This window comes from Biomphalaria glabrata, chromosome 3, assembly GCF_947242115.1.
Source record: "Biomphalaria glabrata chromosome 3, xgBioGlab47.1, whole genome shotgun sequence".
Lineage (NCBI taxonomy): Eukaryota > Metazoa > Mollusca > Gastropoda > Planorbidae > Biomphalaria > Biomphalaria glabrata.
In genome coordinates, this window is record NC_074713.1 from 44,546,498 (window position 1) to 44,562,408 (window position 15,911).

At 36.3% G+C, this 15,911-nt stretch overlaps 1 protein-coding gene across 1 annotated transcript; it reads right to left on the reverse strand.

The window, feature by feature from the left end:
- Positions 1-614: 614 nt before the first annotated feature.
- LOC106062580 (serine/threonine-protein phosphatase 6 regulatory ankyrin repeat subunit A-like) lies at positions 615-15,580 on the reverse strand. Its single transcript, XM_056022233.1, has 5 exons — positions 15,451-15,580; positions 7,330-10,263; positions 5,233-5,389; positions 3,018-3,074; positions 615-1,623 (listed from the first exon to the last, which is right to left on the reverse strand). The coding sequence occupies exons 2-5, from the start codon at positions 10,229-10,231 to the stop codon at positions 1,503-1,505; spliced, it is 3,237 nt and encodes a 1,078-aa protein (XP_055878208.1). The 5' UTR covers positions 10,232-10,263; positions 15,451-15,580; the 3' UTR covers positions 615-1,502.
- Between the last annotated feature and the right edge of the window lie 331 nt (positions 15,581-15,911).

Here is a 15,911-nt window from a genome sequence, read left to right on the forward strand (position 1 = left end):
AGAGACTCGCTCAGTACCAAGCCGCCTTGAGGAAACTGGTGGCCAATGTCCCAGCCGAGACCACAGGAAGATTGCTTTATCCGGTCGCAGTTAAGCAATTAGGGGTTTGGAGTATAAATAAGATCTTATGTAACAATAGTTTCCCGTTTTAACAGAAAGGCCCATGCACACAAGTCAAGTATCCAATATATTATTGCCATCATTATATTTCGCCCCATCACATTCCATATTTTACTCATAAATCTTGTTTCTTTCTTTAGAAGGACATGGTTGTTCTCTAGACGAGGAATGAGGTCACAAATAACAACTTTTTTTTTTGGAATTGTTTGAATTAATAATATAAATAATAACTAACGTAGTCATTGCATCAAATAAAAAAAAAATAACTAGCTCTCAGAAACTTCATGGTTAATTAGATACATGCAAAGAAAACAAACTACAATAAATACTTGAAAACGAAAATTAAAAGTATATTTCAATGTAAGAGAAGCGGCAGGGGGCAAGACAGAGCTTAAATTATGATCCAAATCAACTGTCTAATTTCCGCAAGATCTCTTTCACGTAGTTGCCAAAATCTGGGTAAATAGTTACCGTGATCGCTTGTTAAACGCATATTGTGAAAAAAAAAAAGTTGTACGATTTCAATTCGAACTCGCATGTTTAAGCCTAATCAAATAAACACACTAACCACTGTGCTTGGGAAGTACTTATGAAAATAGAAGGTTTGTAGTTATCTATTGCTTGTTTCGAACTTTCAAGCAACGCCTCTCTACACAAAAGTATATAGGGGACTAATTCAACTGATACCACCACATATGTGAAGTACAATTTCTTTCCCTTGATCGATACCAAAACAAAAAAATTAATTACCAACATCTATTTGTTTATTTTTTTAAATTGATTCTTGTTTTGTCAGGTACAATAAATAATTTTCAAAATTTTAACTTGATCCGAGATATAGGTGTGGGAGAAATATGGTTAAGTTTGATTGATCGTTTTATGTAAATAACCAGTCCTCTAAACTGGTCAATACAACAACAAATCATTCTGGATTCATGTTTTACTGAATTCAATCAAGCTGTGAATGCTTGTGTTCTCTTTGTGAAATTTTTGTCCTAGCCCTGTTGCAGACTGTCGTTGACTTGTAGCACCCAACTGCTGGTATACAAGTAAACCGCTGTAGGCGTATTACATTTCAACTTTTAAAAAAAATTTAAACAACTTGAATAACTTCTTTGTAAGCAATACTAAATAAAACAAACTTTTATTACAATATTAACAATTTTTAACTTGAGAAGAAATAAAATCAATGTAATAGACTTGAGTCATAATATAAAATGGTGTTTTGAAGTAAATCGAACTCACTACAAAAACACGTTTTTTCATTCTGGCAATCTGGATTTGTCTGTGGTACCTAAGACCGCTGATGACAATGTCACTTATCTTGCATCATTCACAACCAATCACTAGCGTCTTCCCACAGTCAACTCAAACAACATTTCTTAGCTTCGACACTCTCGGTCTTCTTCAGTAGTTCTCGAGTCATCAAACATTTTATTTTTGTCCCCGATCGCAGTGTTACACTTCATCATGTTCTCCACGTTGATATTATTGTTGATAGTCCTGGAAACAAAAACAACGAGAACTAAAGCACGTTTTATCATTTGAGAAATTTAAATAGTTACCATAAAATAAAATTGTCTAGTTTGATCTGAAATAACAGACCTAACTCTGTAACAGCCTTAGCTCTCTCATAGTCTGAATTCTGTAACAGCCCTAGCTCTCCCATAGTCTTAATTCTGTAACAGCCCTAGCTCTCTCATAGTCTTAACTCTGTAACAGACCTAGCTCTCTCATAGTCTTAATTCTGTAATAGACCTAGTCCTCCCATAGTCTTAATTCTGTAACAGCCCTAGCTCTCCCGTAGTCTTTATTCTGTAACAGCCATAGTCTTAATTCTGTAACAGCCCTAGCTCTCCCATAGTCTTAACTCTGTAACAGCCCTAGCTCTCCCATAATCTTAACTCTGTAACAGCCCTAGCTCTCCCATAATCTTAACTCTGTAACATACCTAGCTCTCTCATAGTCTTAATTCTGTAACGGCCCTAACTGTCTAATCACCTTAACTCTGTGACATTATCATCATTAGTAAAACAAAGAAAACTTGCGCTATTTAAAATGAAAACATTGTAATTGCCTGCATTGTATAGCTACCAAGTATACAGAGTTGTTAAAGTGCTGGCTTTAATCAACTTTTCAGGTTTGTCATTTCAAATTACTCTGCCATTTATTTTTAGATCCTCTGAACTAAGTTTTCAATATATTTCTGATATTAATACTTGAATAATCAAATGCTGATGTAAACATAATTCAAGCTTGTTTCGAGATGTGAGAATGTAGCAGGTACAAAACCAAGCTAAAAAAGGCAAAAAGTAATCTGTCAAAGTTTTGACCAGAGAAGTCATGATGATCATCTTTAAAGAGGTGATGCATGCACTCTGTCTGGGCTATATGGGGATCGAGTTAACAACCTTTGTTCTGTTTAATAGAGCCCATAAGCTGTACGTTTTGAAGGGGGAGAACTTGTTACACGTTATTATATCCTATCACTCTGTTTGTCTGGCACGAATTTTCTCTGGCTTTCCATTCTAGGATCAAGTTGAAATTTTGAACAATTATTGATTGCCGCATGTCCACACATGAATCAATAAAAAAAAAACAATTATTTAATTACTGAAAATGTATTATTTTATCATAATATAGAACAAGGAAGATAGATCTTGCAGTATTGAGATATATGGCAGTAATTGTGCGTCTCTCTTTCCTTTTTATAAGCTTGTTGTGTTTTTTTTAAAGTCTTTTTTTTATGTTTTGCTTGTTCTCACCTAGCCTCGTTGTAGCATTTGATCGAGTGCACTTTAACCAAGTCAAAATTACATTCTGGGTCGAAAGAAAGACGTAGCAGTAGAGAAGTAAATATCAAACTCTTACTTTCTTTAAAAAAAACATTTACTTACACATTCACGTGGTCACCAGTGAAAGAAAAGTTTACATTCTTGTCATGAAGTTCTAAACTGGAGAGAAAAAAAAAGAAGTTGGTTTAAGATTAAAATGATATCGAAAAAAATTACTTCTATTCATCTTCTGTTTATTGGGTTCATTCTTTGTTATTTTTTTTTCTTTTCTAGTGATATTTTTAAAAATAATACAGGCTTCAGTTAGAATCTTCAAAAATATCGGGACATGGGGTGACTTCATAAATGACTATACCAGGAAAAGAAGACTAACGAGTTTGTATTTCTATTTGTACAAGTCAACACACTGGCAGGTAAAAAGGAAGAACGCCTGAACACTGTAAGGAGACGAAAGTTGAGCTGGTTTGGTCATACCGTAAGACATGACTCACTATCAAAAGTCATCCTTCAAGGTCAGTGGCAGGAGCATGAAGAAAGGGTCATCCAAAGAAAAGCTGACCGGATGATGTAAAAGACTGAACCAGCCTCTTTCTTGATCTCCTGCTAAGAATAGCTGCTGACCTGGAGAAGTGGAGGGATTTGGTTACACGAACTGTCACAGCACTCCTACGACGAACTGTCACAGCACTCCTACGACGAACTGTCACAGCACTCCTACGACGAACTGTCACAACATTCCTACGACGAACTGTCACAACATTCCTACGACGAACTGTCACAGCACTCCTACGACGAACTGTCACAGCACTCCTACGACGAACTGTCACAGCACTCCTACGACGAACTGTCACAGCACTCCTACGACGAACTGTCACAGCACTCCTACGACGAACTGTCACAGCACTCCTACGACGAACTGTCACAGCACTCCTACGACGAACTGTCACAGCACTCCTACGACGAACTGTCACAGCACTCCTACGACGAACTGTCACAGCACTCCTACGACGAACTGTCACAGCACTCCTACGACGAACTGTCACAGCACTCCTACGACGAACTGTCACAACATTCCTACGACGAACTGTCACAACATTCCTACGACGAACTGTCACAACATTCCTACGACGAACTGTCACAGCACTCCTACGACGAACTGTCACAGCACTCCTACGACGAACTGTCACAACATTCCTACGACGAACTGTCACAACATTCCTACGACGAACTGTCACAACATTCCTACGACGAACTGTCACAACATTCCTACGACGAACTGTCACAGCACTCCTACGACGAACTGTCACAACATTCCTACGACGAACTGTCACAACATTCCTACGACGAACTGTCACAACATTCCTACGACGAACTGTCACAACATTCCTACGACGAACTGTCACAGCACTCCTACGACAAACTGTCACAGCACTCCTACGACGAACTGTCACAACATTCCTACGACGAACTGTCACAACATTCCTACGACGAACTGTCACAGCACTCCTACGACGAACTGTCACAACATTCCTACGACGAACTGTCACAACATTCCTACGACGAACTGTCACAGCACTCCTACGACGAACTGTCACAGCACTCCTACGACGAACTGTCACAACATTCCTACGACGAACTGTCACAACATTCCTACGACGAACTGTCACAGCACTCCTACGACGAACTGTCACAACATTCCTACGACGAACTGTCACAACATTCCTACGACGAACTGTCACAGCACTCCTACGACGAACTGTCACAGCACTCCTACGACGAACTGTCACAACATTCCTACGACGAACTGTCACAACATTCCTACGACGAACTGTCACAGCACTCCTACGACGAACTGTCACAACATTCCTACGACGAACTGTCACAACATTCCTACGACGAACTGTCACAACATTCCTACGACGAACTGTCACAACATTCCTACGACGAACTGTCACAACATTCCTACGACGAACTGTCACAGCCCTCTTATAACGAAAGTCTTGGGACAAATGAGAATAGAAGAGATATGACTGTGATATAACGGACGCAAAAAAAAATGAGACAAAAAAGAGAACAGCACAACACCAACAACACTGCAACAACAGCAAAAGTACAATTACAAAGACAATACCAACATTACAAGCGCAAAAATAGCCACATGAAACAACAACAAAAACACAACAATAGCAGCGAAATAACGTAACAACATCGCAACAGTTACAATAACAAGAACAACATCAGTACAGCTACTACAACAGCACATCAACAACAGTAGTACACTTTTAACAACAACGAATAAGAAGACATTATACTGTACTTCAATGTTTCCGCTGCTTTCTTATTGGCCTCTAGAATTTTAGTAACATCTTCAGGGGAGATTACTGTTTCTGATGACATGTAACTTCCAGAAGAGACAGACTTATCCGATGGTGCGACTTTCGATATGTTTTCAGCGACCTCTTTAGTCTCCGTATCTGAGGACAAAATTATAATAGGATAATCGGAGTCTAAAATGTTTTCCAAGATGTCTAAACAAATATTGCACGATTAATGACATAAACAAATTAGACTGTTTGACGATTCGCGTAAAATTGTTTACACAGTTTCCTTATAGCTCTTAGGCGATTGCTAGTAGCTTTATACGTGTATGTAATACACTTTCAGATCCCTTTTACACCGACTGGGTACTAAGAAAATTTTATCATTTAAAACTTTTGGGGTTAGTACTCTGTGGCAGCGGACGTCACGCTGCTGGACGAAGTTGATTTTAGATGTGCGTACCATTTACAAAGTTCATTCTTCGCCTTTTTAAATAAGCATAAATGTTCTCATTCCTTTTTTTTTTTTTATAGCTATTGTACCAGAAACTAGAAATAAAAAAATCACCTTTTGGGTCAAGATTTTGTGATTTTACCATCACAAAAGAAATAAAAGACACCGATAGCAAAGACAAACAGACACAAAAACTCTTTTGTTTCCCTGGCAATCAAATCGTTAAATAAGAACAATCTGGTATAAACTTTTCACATGTAAATTATGAGTGAGTCTGGTGTGAAAGTACATTTTGTATTTTTTATAGTTATAATGTTTTGTTAGGTGTAATGTACAAATTGTAAGACAAATTTTCAGACTCAATATTAAGCTGTACTCAATGTAACTGATAGCGACAAAAAAATGTATTTTCAAAAGACAAAAGAAGAAGAGTTTGGACAGAAATTGATGCAGGTGATAATTTCAGAAGACGTGAAACACGTCAGAGTGAAACAGCACATTAGCAGTTCTTTGTCTATCATGTATTTCACCCCAGATGTGTGCATTTATTAAGGATATAAACTTGTGGTAGCTTAGGTATCCAATTTTATCGGGGCATTGTAGCATTTAATAAATAACTAAAATTAACCCTTTTCATACATTCACTTTAGTGTGAAAATCAACTATTACAATATCGTATTTAAAATTAAAAACATGTTGAAATTGCTAAGGTCTACAACTATACAGATCTAGGAAATCAATCTATTTAAAACATACTTAGATTCTTTTGATCTAGGATTTTCGAAACATTATCTCAAGCGAAACAGAAAATAGCTTTATATCATAGAATAGCGTGAATATCTTTATTCTTCTTCATCGTTACGTAATATCGATCAGATACGAATTTCTCTTTTGAACCTATTTAGGTGTAACATAGTGGCCTTTACAGGTGTGTGATCAAAACCTAGACAAGTAGAGTTTAAATCTTGAAAGATATTTTTTCAATAAATACAAATAATAAAATGGGATATATTGGCTTCAAATATAGGCCTATTGATAATGTTGTTATTAGAATCTATGATAGCATTAGATTTAGAATGATTTATGGCCTCTTTGAGATTCTTTTCGCGGTTTTTAATATAATCTCATGCATAGAGATACAGAGTATATAGGTATGTGTGCGAAATCTTTTTCGTAACTTCAATTTATGAAATGTAAGTCAAAAATTTACATCTGACAAATGTATTTACACTTGCAGATATATGCTTCAATCTTTGTTAACATAGTCTTCCTTACATATATGTATCATTTTAGAAAAGGTGTATTTTTATGAAAAAAAAATCGCCTTGCATAATGAATTTTAAAACAAAGCTGTTCACTTTTAGAAAACAAAAAAGAGCGTAGCACCTAAACTTTCCAAGCCACAAAATATGTTAAAATTTAATTTTCCCCAAGTCTTCTAGTTTTTTTAGATCTGAATGTGACAGACGGACAATAGAAACGACAGATCTAGTAGCGGCTTTTCCCCTTAAGGAAACCGCTAAGATTGCCGCTTTTGTGTACCCCTTGTTGGCACAAATTCTCCCCCCCCCCTTTTTTTTTAAATTATTGAATTACGGCTCCTGTCTCTAGATCTGAAATAAGATTCAAAATAGTTTCCTACTTCTCTTTGTTTCAATTGGTTGAACACTGTCAATCAACGCAATAACTTCAGCGGAGCATTTGGCTTCTTTAGCTATCAGAAGTAACGTGTTCTTCTCCTCTAGCAACAATTGATGATATTGCAGAATAGTTTTCAACGCCGTACAACTTTTATCTCTCAAGCTCAAAAGGATGGCGTTCGTTCCCACGTCATCGACTTTCCACAAATCAGCCCCAGATTTAATCAACCGCTTGAGAATATCAAACTTCTGGCACAAAATGCTGAGAAATAAAGGTGTCAGTCGTTTGCAATTAGCATCGTTCAAGTTTACACTTGGAAGGGAACTGAGGAACTTCACCACTTCTTTACATCCATTGATGACACTGAGATGGAGCGCACTGTCTCCTGATTTTGACCTGGCGTTAACATTGGCACCATCTTGAACCAGAAGTTTGACTGTTGACAGCTTGTTCAGCTGTGCTGCAATCAGTAGTGCAGTTGTACCGTCCACTGGATTCACGACATCTTTATCATCTGTTGAGTGCTTCAGCAATTTTTCGACAACTGTATCATGACCCTTGGCAGCTGCAAGCATCAGCGAAGTATGCCCGTTTCCATTGGTAACTTGTGTCTTTGCACCAAACTGTAGCAAGAGTGATGTGACTTGGACGTGTCCATTACAACAAGCAAAATGTAATGCGGTATTGCCATTCAAGTTTGAATCATTAATTGGAACTTTTAATTCTAGAAGTATTTGTACCAATTCTGTATAACCAGAGAAAGCAGCGATCATTAATGGTGTCGTGCCGTACACGTCTCCCTGATAGCAATTAGCATTCTGTTTAATTAGTAATGTTATGATGTCTTTACATCTCCTTTGTATTGAATGGATTATGGCCGTTTTATTGAAAACATCTGCAGCATCTACATCAGCATCCTTTTTTAAAAGCATTTCTACAACTTTTGTGTGGCCGTTTTGTGCAGCGTGAATTAAAGCTGTTTGCCCAAATATGTCCCTAGCACTAAGAGATGCCCCATTGTCCAGTAATAAAGTCACAACGTCTTCTTTACCATGATTAGAGGCAATTATAAGTGGGGTGGCATTTGCTTGAGAACATACATTTGTATTGGCTCCCCTCTCTATTAAAAACTTAGCCGTCTTGTAATCTCCAGATAAACATGCAAACATTAGAGGTGTCCATCCATCAATGTCCGAAAGCTCCAAATCATACTCTTGAACATAAAGGGCTTTGACAATTTCACTTTGACCAACCAGTGCTGCCGACATAATAGCGGACACGCCTTGAACATTGGTCAGATGTCTGGAAGCTTTTTTCTGAAGAAGAAAGTCAACCATCGTCTTGTTTTTTAAGGCTATTGCAACATGAAGTGGTGTGTTTCCTAATTCGTCTTGTAGATCCACATCGGCTTTATAAGTTGTGACTAATAGTTTCGAAAGTATATCATCATTTTGTACTATAATAGTACTCAATACCGATTGCAGAAATTGATCCACACTGTTCACATTGGCCCCAGCATCCAGTAGAAGTTGTAGCATTCTTTTGTTTCTGTTCGCCGCGGCCACAATCATAAGCGGACCCCCAAAGTTTTGAAGTGTAGGTTGAACTTCGGAGGAAAGTTTTTCTTTATTTTTCATATTTAATAAATACTCGACAGTTTGAGTATCATTATTCCGAACTGCTGAATCTATGCACTTGAGAAATTCAAGATCTTTGTGCCAAGATTCATCTTTTAACTTTATTAAATATTTTGCTACGTCTGAGCTTTTGTTTTTGCAAGCGTACATCAGAGGTGAAGTGTGGAAAATATCGCACAGGTTAGTTTTGGCACCCGCTTTTATTAATTCTTTAACAACGTCCAAGTCATTTTTAAAAACAGCAAAAAACAAAGCAGAACGTTTGTATTTGTTGACAACATTAATTGTTTCTTTCGCACCTTTATCTAACAGCTTTTGTACAATCCCTAAATTGCCAATGCTGACAATATACATCAGAGGAGTCATACCAATTGAATTTATACAATTGACATCAGCGCCATGCTTCAGTAGATGACTTGTTCCTTTTAAATTCTGATACATGCCACAAAGATGTAAAGCTGTGTTTCCCCTAGTCTCTTTTTCGTTTATACCAGCATTTGTTTTTAAAAGTAATTTAGTAATAGTTGGATCTTTATGGCGAACACTTCTCATGAGAGGAGTCCAGCCGTCTAGAGATCTGGTTGAAGTATTGACCCCTTTGCTCAGAAGCATTTCAACGATCTTTGTGAAGCCTTTCTCCACAGCAATGTGAAGAGCGTCTAAGCCATTGGGAGTTTTACTGTTGACGTCAATCTCGTGGTCTAACAGTATTTGTACAATATCTTCGTGACCTTGCAGAGCTGCCAACATTAGAGCGTTTAATCGTCGTCTATCTTTTAAGTTGACATCAGCTTCATTCTGAATCAACATCTTGACAAATTCATCAGAATGGAACATCGCGGCCAACATCAGAGCAGTTAGACCTTGATTATTTTGTTGATCAACTTTCGCTCCACTTTGGATCAATTTCAAACCTTTCTCTGTGTAACCAAAAACGGCGCATATCTTTAGGTATGTGAATGCAATTCCGTTTTGACTATTGTTTACATTTGAAGCCAAACATTTAATACCTTCCAGTTCTGTCTCATCAATTGTTTTTTTTAATGTACCAGCCGAGAGGGGTTGCTTAAAAGATTCATAGTTCAAGTTAGCAATGAAAAGTGCCGAATACAGATCTTTGGGTTCATTTTTCATCTGATCAAGTGGGGTTTGCGCAGACTGTATTTGTTTTTTTAACTCTTCTAACTGCTGCTGAAATATTTCTTGCATTTGTTGCGGTGTAACTGGTAAGTTCATTTCCTGCCGCTGATTTTGGAAGGCATCCATTTGGAGCCCTTAAAAAAGTTGATCTAATCCAACTGTAGAGATAAATTTGAAAATATTTAGCACGAACAAACTACGAAAATGAATTTGATAAGATTTATATCTACATAATAGTAATTAATATATCAATATCAAGCTATATTACTGTTAAAAGAAGTAACACATTTTTTTTGGTCAATTCTTCCTGTAAATGAAGCTGATGACTTTTTGAAAGAGCAAGGATAAGAATAAGGATATAAAAAGGAAAGAAAAAATACCCCATCACAATCCCTATTGCCGAACAAATTCTGGCTACGCCCATGTATTCATCAAACGCTGGTTTTGTATGTGTGTGTTTGTGCGTGCACGCGAGCGTGCATTTTATAATATTTGTATTAGCATCCGTATCACTAGTAATGCTCAGGTCGACAATTGTAGTCAACTAAAGTTTGATTTGTTCGGATCAATAAAATATCTTATCTACTCAGAATATATCTAAGATTCTATTTTGGATACATTACGTTATATGGTATGGACTAGAATATTGGATCTAGTTAGAGATATAATAGTGATTAATCAATATATATATAATTCTCTTCATGGCTCAAGAGTTTGGACACCACGTAAAGGAAAGATCACTCTTTTATTTCTGCAAGTCGGACGGACTAGAGTTACCCTACGTAATTTTAGAGGCGAAAAAAATACACATAGTATTCACCCGTCACTAGATAGTAGGGCCGGACTAAACCATTGTGGGGCCCTATGCGAAACGGATTTTGCGGGGCCAAGTTTGGGTAGGGATACGGATAATGTGAAAATTAAGAGTTGATATAAGAAAATAAATTCGTCTTTGCATTCTATTCATTCTTTACTACCTACAGAATTACTACACGAGCCTTGCGTGTAGAAGTTATACAGTATATCATAAAAATTCTGTTTCCTACATAGATCACGCTTAATAGCAAGAATTACCAAATGTTTTAATCTATCTACGAGAATCGTTGATCTCAAGTAATTTTTCATTAGTTTGAGGCGCGTGAAGCTTTTTCCACCAGTTTACACAATTATGGGTATTACATAATACCGTTTTTTTTTTTATCGCGCGTAGGATTGGCGTTTTCCATATTGAATGGCATCCCAAAATGATATTTTTTAATATATATTTCAGGAGAATTGTATGAGTTTTCTAAAAATTTTAATAATTTCAGGATCTTTCCCGGACTTTTTCGTATATTTTGCAATTTCAGCAGATTTCCAGGAGCTCCTGGTAAATCGACAGGAGGCCGTGAGAAATCTGTTATAAGTTATAAAATGGTTTAATTTAATAATTTATACACCTAGAATTAGTGCGGGTCCTATGAAAGTGTAGGGCCCACTGCGGTCCCATAGTTTGCAGCGGCCTAAGGCCGGCCCTGCAAAATAGCGGCGTATGCTACGCCGCCGGTCGACTAGTTGTGATTAAATTTGATAGTGCGTATTGAGAAGGGAGTGGGCGGGGATGAAACTCGGTCTTCCACGGTCTAAGGGAAGCTACACTATGCTGCCGAAAACATAACAGTTAATATTCAGCAGTGACAGCCCTTACTTGGTTTGCATACATCAACACTAACTCAAAATCGGCTCCCGAAGTGGTCCACACAGGAAGTTAAAAAGGCAGATCTCAATATTTTCAGAAAGAACATCCGAATGAAATTCTATCAAAGACAAATGAGAGAAAAATGGAGAAATAAGGTTGATAGATCTTGTGGTGCCCCAGTGGTCCAGCAGGCCAAAGGATAGGTGAAAGTGAAGTTAGATGTGAACCTGGTCTAACTAATGTCTTATAATGAATATCTAATTGATCTAATTGTTTTGTAAAGGGTCAATCTCTTATTCCTCAAGAAAAAAACATTTCCGTAAAATTCATTAGTTGAGTGCTCTATGGTTATAGTTCAGCGCTGCTATGAAAAACTACTTATTAATTGTTGTTTTAAATTATGTCCAAATTATATGCATAGTAAATAGATTTTTTTCTTTAAAAAAAAGAAAACTATTTTTGTTGTAATGTAGTAGTTAGTATGACAGAACTTACAAAACTTAGCAATACAAATATATTTTTTTTAAATTTTGACAAAAATCTATAACCATTTGCAGAAATATGTTAATTTAGTTGTACATGTTCTAAAGAGCCTCCAGTGTTTGTTACTATTAATAGTGAATAGTTGTAAAAAGTGGTGTATTTTTATGAAAAAACTGCTTGCATAAGTGATTTCAAAAATTAGAATTTTCGCTTATAGAAAAGAAAACTGTAGCCGTTGCATCAGAACTTTGAATGGTCTAAAATATTATGGTGTCAGATTTTCACTATCTTTTCTAGTTTACGGGATATAAACGGGACGGACGGACAGACATTCCACACAAAACTAATAGCGTCTTTTTCCCTTTCCCTTTTCCCTTTTTTTTAAACAAATTCTGCCCTTCATTTAGTTTTGTATTACGTCTTTTGTATTTACAGTTGTATTTCACGCGACAATATGAAGAACTACATATTAATTGTTGTTTTAAATTATGCTCCATTTATATGCATACTTAATAGATTTTTTCTCTTCAAAAATAAAAGTAAACATTTTTTTAAGTAATTGTATAAATCAGTATAACAAAACGTACTTAACTTAGCAATACAATTGTAAAAAAAAAATTGACAAAAATCTAAAACCGTTATCATTTGTAACTACTAGCCAGCCTGTATTACCTCTGCCGAAACAATGTTCTCAGAGGCGTATTGACAACAAGAAAAAGATACCAGGCGGAAATTCTGAATCATCACACAAGATAGAGCAAAGTTATTTTTCTTTGGACAGACTTTTCAAGAAATAGTAGACCGAGTTTAGCAACTTCATGATGTGGCAGATAAATATGAATTTTGTCGCCTTCCAATGCCTCAGAAATCTATATCGATAGTGCTCTAAGCAACTTTAACGAAAACGAATCATGTCTGAAGCGAAAGAGGCTTTAACGTTTCTCGCAGATTCTTAAGAAGCCTCCGAGCTTGCGAGACAAGGACCTATTGAGTTATTGAGTTTTATAATTTTTAAAAAAATTAATTATTGCCTAGATGATTACGTCTCAAATATCATCATCCTGAATAGCAGATTTCTGACAATCACTTTTAAGTGTGGCTATATGCGATGATAGGAGCGAAGTTGTTTTTTTTTTCCAAACTAACATTTATTAAGAATTACTTGCGACCAATCAAGACAAATTTATGATATTGTCCATTCGAAAAAAATTCGGAGGAAGAAATTGATTTAGATATTTCGAGTAAATTATTGATAGTTTTGCTAGCAAAAAAGCACATAAGATTCATTTGCATTTTTGTAAAATTGATATTTTGCGAACTATCAATATTTTATTAGATTTATTTTGGAAAAAAACAACAACAGAACTCTGTTCGCGGTTTTATTCTTTTATTCTTTTTTGAGGGCATCAAGAGAAGCTGCCGCACCGGGCATGATAGCTCCTAGCTACGCCAATAGTGACGAATGACATAACAAACAAATATAAAATTTATATTAAGTGTATTGTATCAATTAAATCGGACCAGTCATGTAATTAAATGTGTAATAGATCTAGACTAACAATAATAAATGTGTGCGATAAGAAATAATTTTACAATTGTTTTTTTTTTTTTTTGTTGTTTTATCGAAATTTCAACTTGATCCGAGATTGGGTAGGGTAGAAATAACATGTACAAAAAAAGCCTCATGTCAATGCCCGATCTTGCATATCTACAACAATTGTTATTTTGTTGCTATGATATTTTATTTTTAAAAAATTGACTAATTTTTTGAATAACACAAACATATTTTAAAACATTCACGTGGATTGTGTAGGTACCTTAAAAAAAACGCATTTAAGGTCGAAGAGTTCAGCCCAGCAAAACTGCTTTTACTGACGGGTGAAAACTGATACATGGCGCCTCTAAATACGTGAAGGTAATGTTTAATCATAAGAAACCAATCAGGTGTGAAGTCCATCAGGCGTTGGGACTATCGGCTCCTTCAACGTATTGGAGTACAATTCTTTTGATCTCATCAGCACGTCAGATAGAGGAACTATGACGCAAAGGCAGCAATGGAAGAAAGATGTTATAGAAAAGTTCTAAGAAAGGTTTATATATCACATACAAAAACCAAACGCAAGACTGTTTGGTCGTATCACGAGATACACAGGGTTAACAAAAACCTTTATACAGGGAACAGTACCAGAGCAAAGAAAGAGAGGCGGACAGAGAAAGAGATGGGAAGACAACATCAAGGACTGGGAAGATCTGTCAACGAAAGAGATGCTCATCACTGCAAGTAACAAAAAAACAGGCGTCCACAAGTCATGTGTGGTGCTCCCAACTTTCCGACAGACTAAGGCCTAAGGCCTAAGGGACAGGTTAATGTGATTTTCAAACAAGACAATTATAATATTACAATTAATTGGATTGAGTGGAAACAAAGTTCTATTGAAGTAGATGGTAATTATTAAATATTAAAAAAAAAAAAAGTACTACGACTGAAAGTAATTGTATATGGTCTGTTTTTTGGGTGAGGAGAAGCTATGTAAAGTGGTCGTTGCAATTCAAGTAGTCTGTCTGTCAGTCTGCCTGTCTAGATCTCTCTCTGTCTCTGTCAGTCTGCCTGTCTAGATCTCTCTCTGTCTCTGTCAGTCTGCCTGTCTAGCTCTCTCTCTCTCTCTCTACTCGCTCTCTCTCTCTCTCTCTCTCTCTTCGAGCCTGAAGATTAAATTGGAGGGGAGGGCGTGTTTCATGTAGCAACCGCAGCCTACATATTTTGCCACATCCAACGCAGGCGTAAAAAAAAATAAATAAATGTTAAAACAGTAAAAAAATTCATAGACAAATTCAATAACAAATTTAAAAGTCTTTGAGAGAGTCCAAAGGCTATGAGTGCAGACGATGAATGAATGACATCAATGAATGAATAAGGCTTATCTTCGCATACTTCTAGAGAAGAGCTGAGGACTGTCACAAATGAATAAAAATTGTTTAAAAGTCAACAATGGTACCACAAGGAACCCTGCGATGAGTAGAATCAGCATTTTTTTTTGTAAAGAAATATTTAGGACATAAATATAAACCGAAAAAAATACATCTTTATATCTCAGTGTTTGAAGGTCTTCTGTAATACTAAAATAACACATTAAATAATGTATACATTTCAGATAAATCAAAAATACAAATCCTTCATTCCTACCTTATCAAATCTCAAAACCTAGTATTTAAATTCCAATTATTAAATGACAAAAAAATGGTCAAGAACTAATATAAACAAGTTATTGTCAAATAATAGCGGGTATTCCCGAAACTCTTGTATACCCGGTTTTGATTTTTTTCACTGTATTTGATAACTAAAATACAGACATACACCGACAAACACACACACACACGCAATAAAAATATGGATGAGATCATCTTGACGTCATAGTTGTTCACCCGGTGTCAATCGGTAGAAAAGGAAACTGATAATACTATCAGGGGAAAAAAAAAGAAAGTAGCATTATGGTGTGCATTGAAAACTGAAGTTACGTGTAAAATGTTAACCTATTTCTAATTCTATTACTGCCGAGCCTTGTTATCGGACAGAAAGGGGTGTTACATAACACATGGATTGCAGTGCACAGTGCTACAAAATGGCGAACGTCGCTGATCCCAAAC

What these genes read in the sequence shown, in the direction of transcription:
- LOC106062580 (XM_056022233.1), bottom strand. Translation starts at nt 10,231, where the DNA reads ATGGATGCCTTCCAAAATCAGCGGCAGGAAATGAACTTACCAGTTACA. An exon ending in ACCAATTGAAACAAAGAGAA is followed by an intron (nt 5,390 to 7,329) that starts GTAGGAAACTAT and finishes TTTTGTCCTCAG; the next exon opens with ATACGGAGACTAAAGAGGTC. An exon ending in AAAGCAGCGGAAACATTGAA is followed by an intron (nt 3,075 to 5,232) that starts GTACAGTATAAT and finishes TTTTCTCTCCAG; the next exon opens with TTTAGAACTTCATGACAAGA.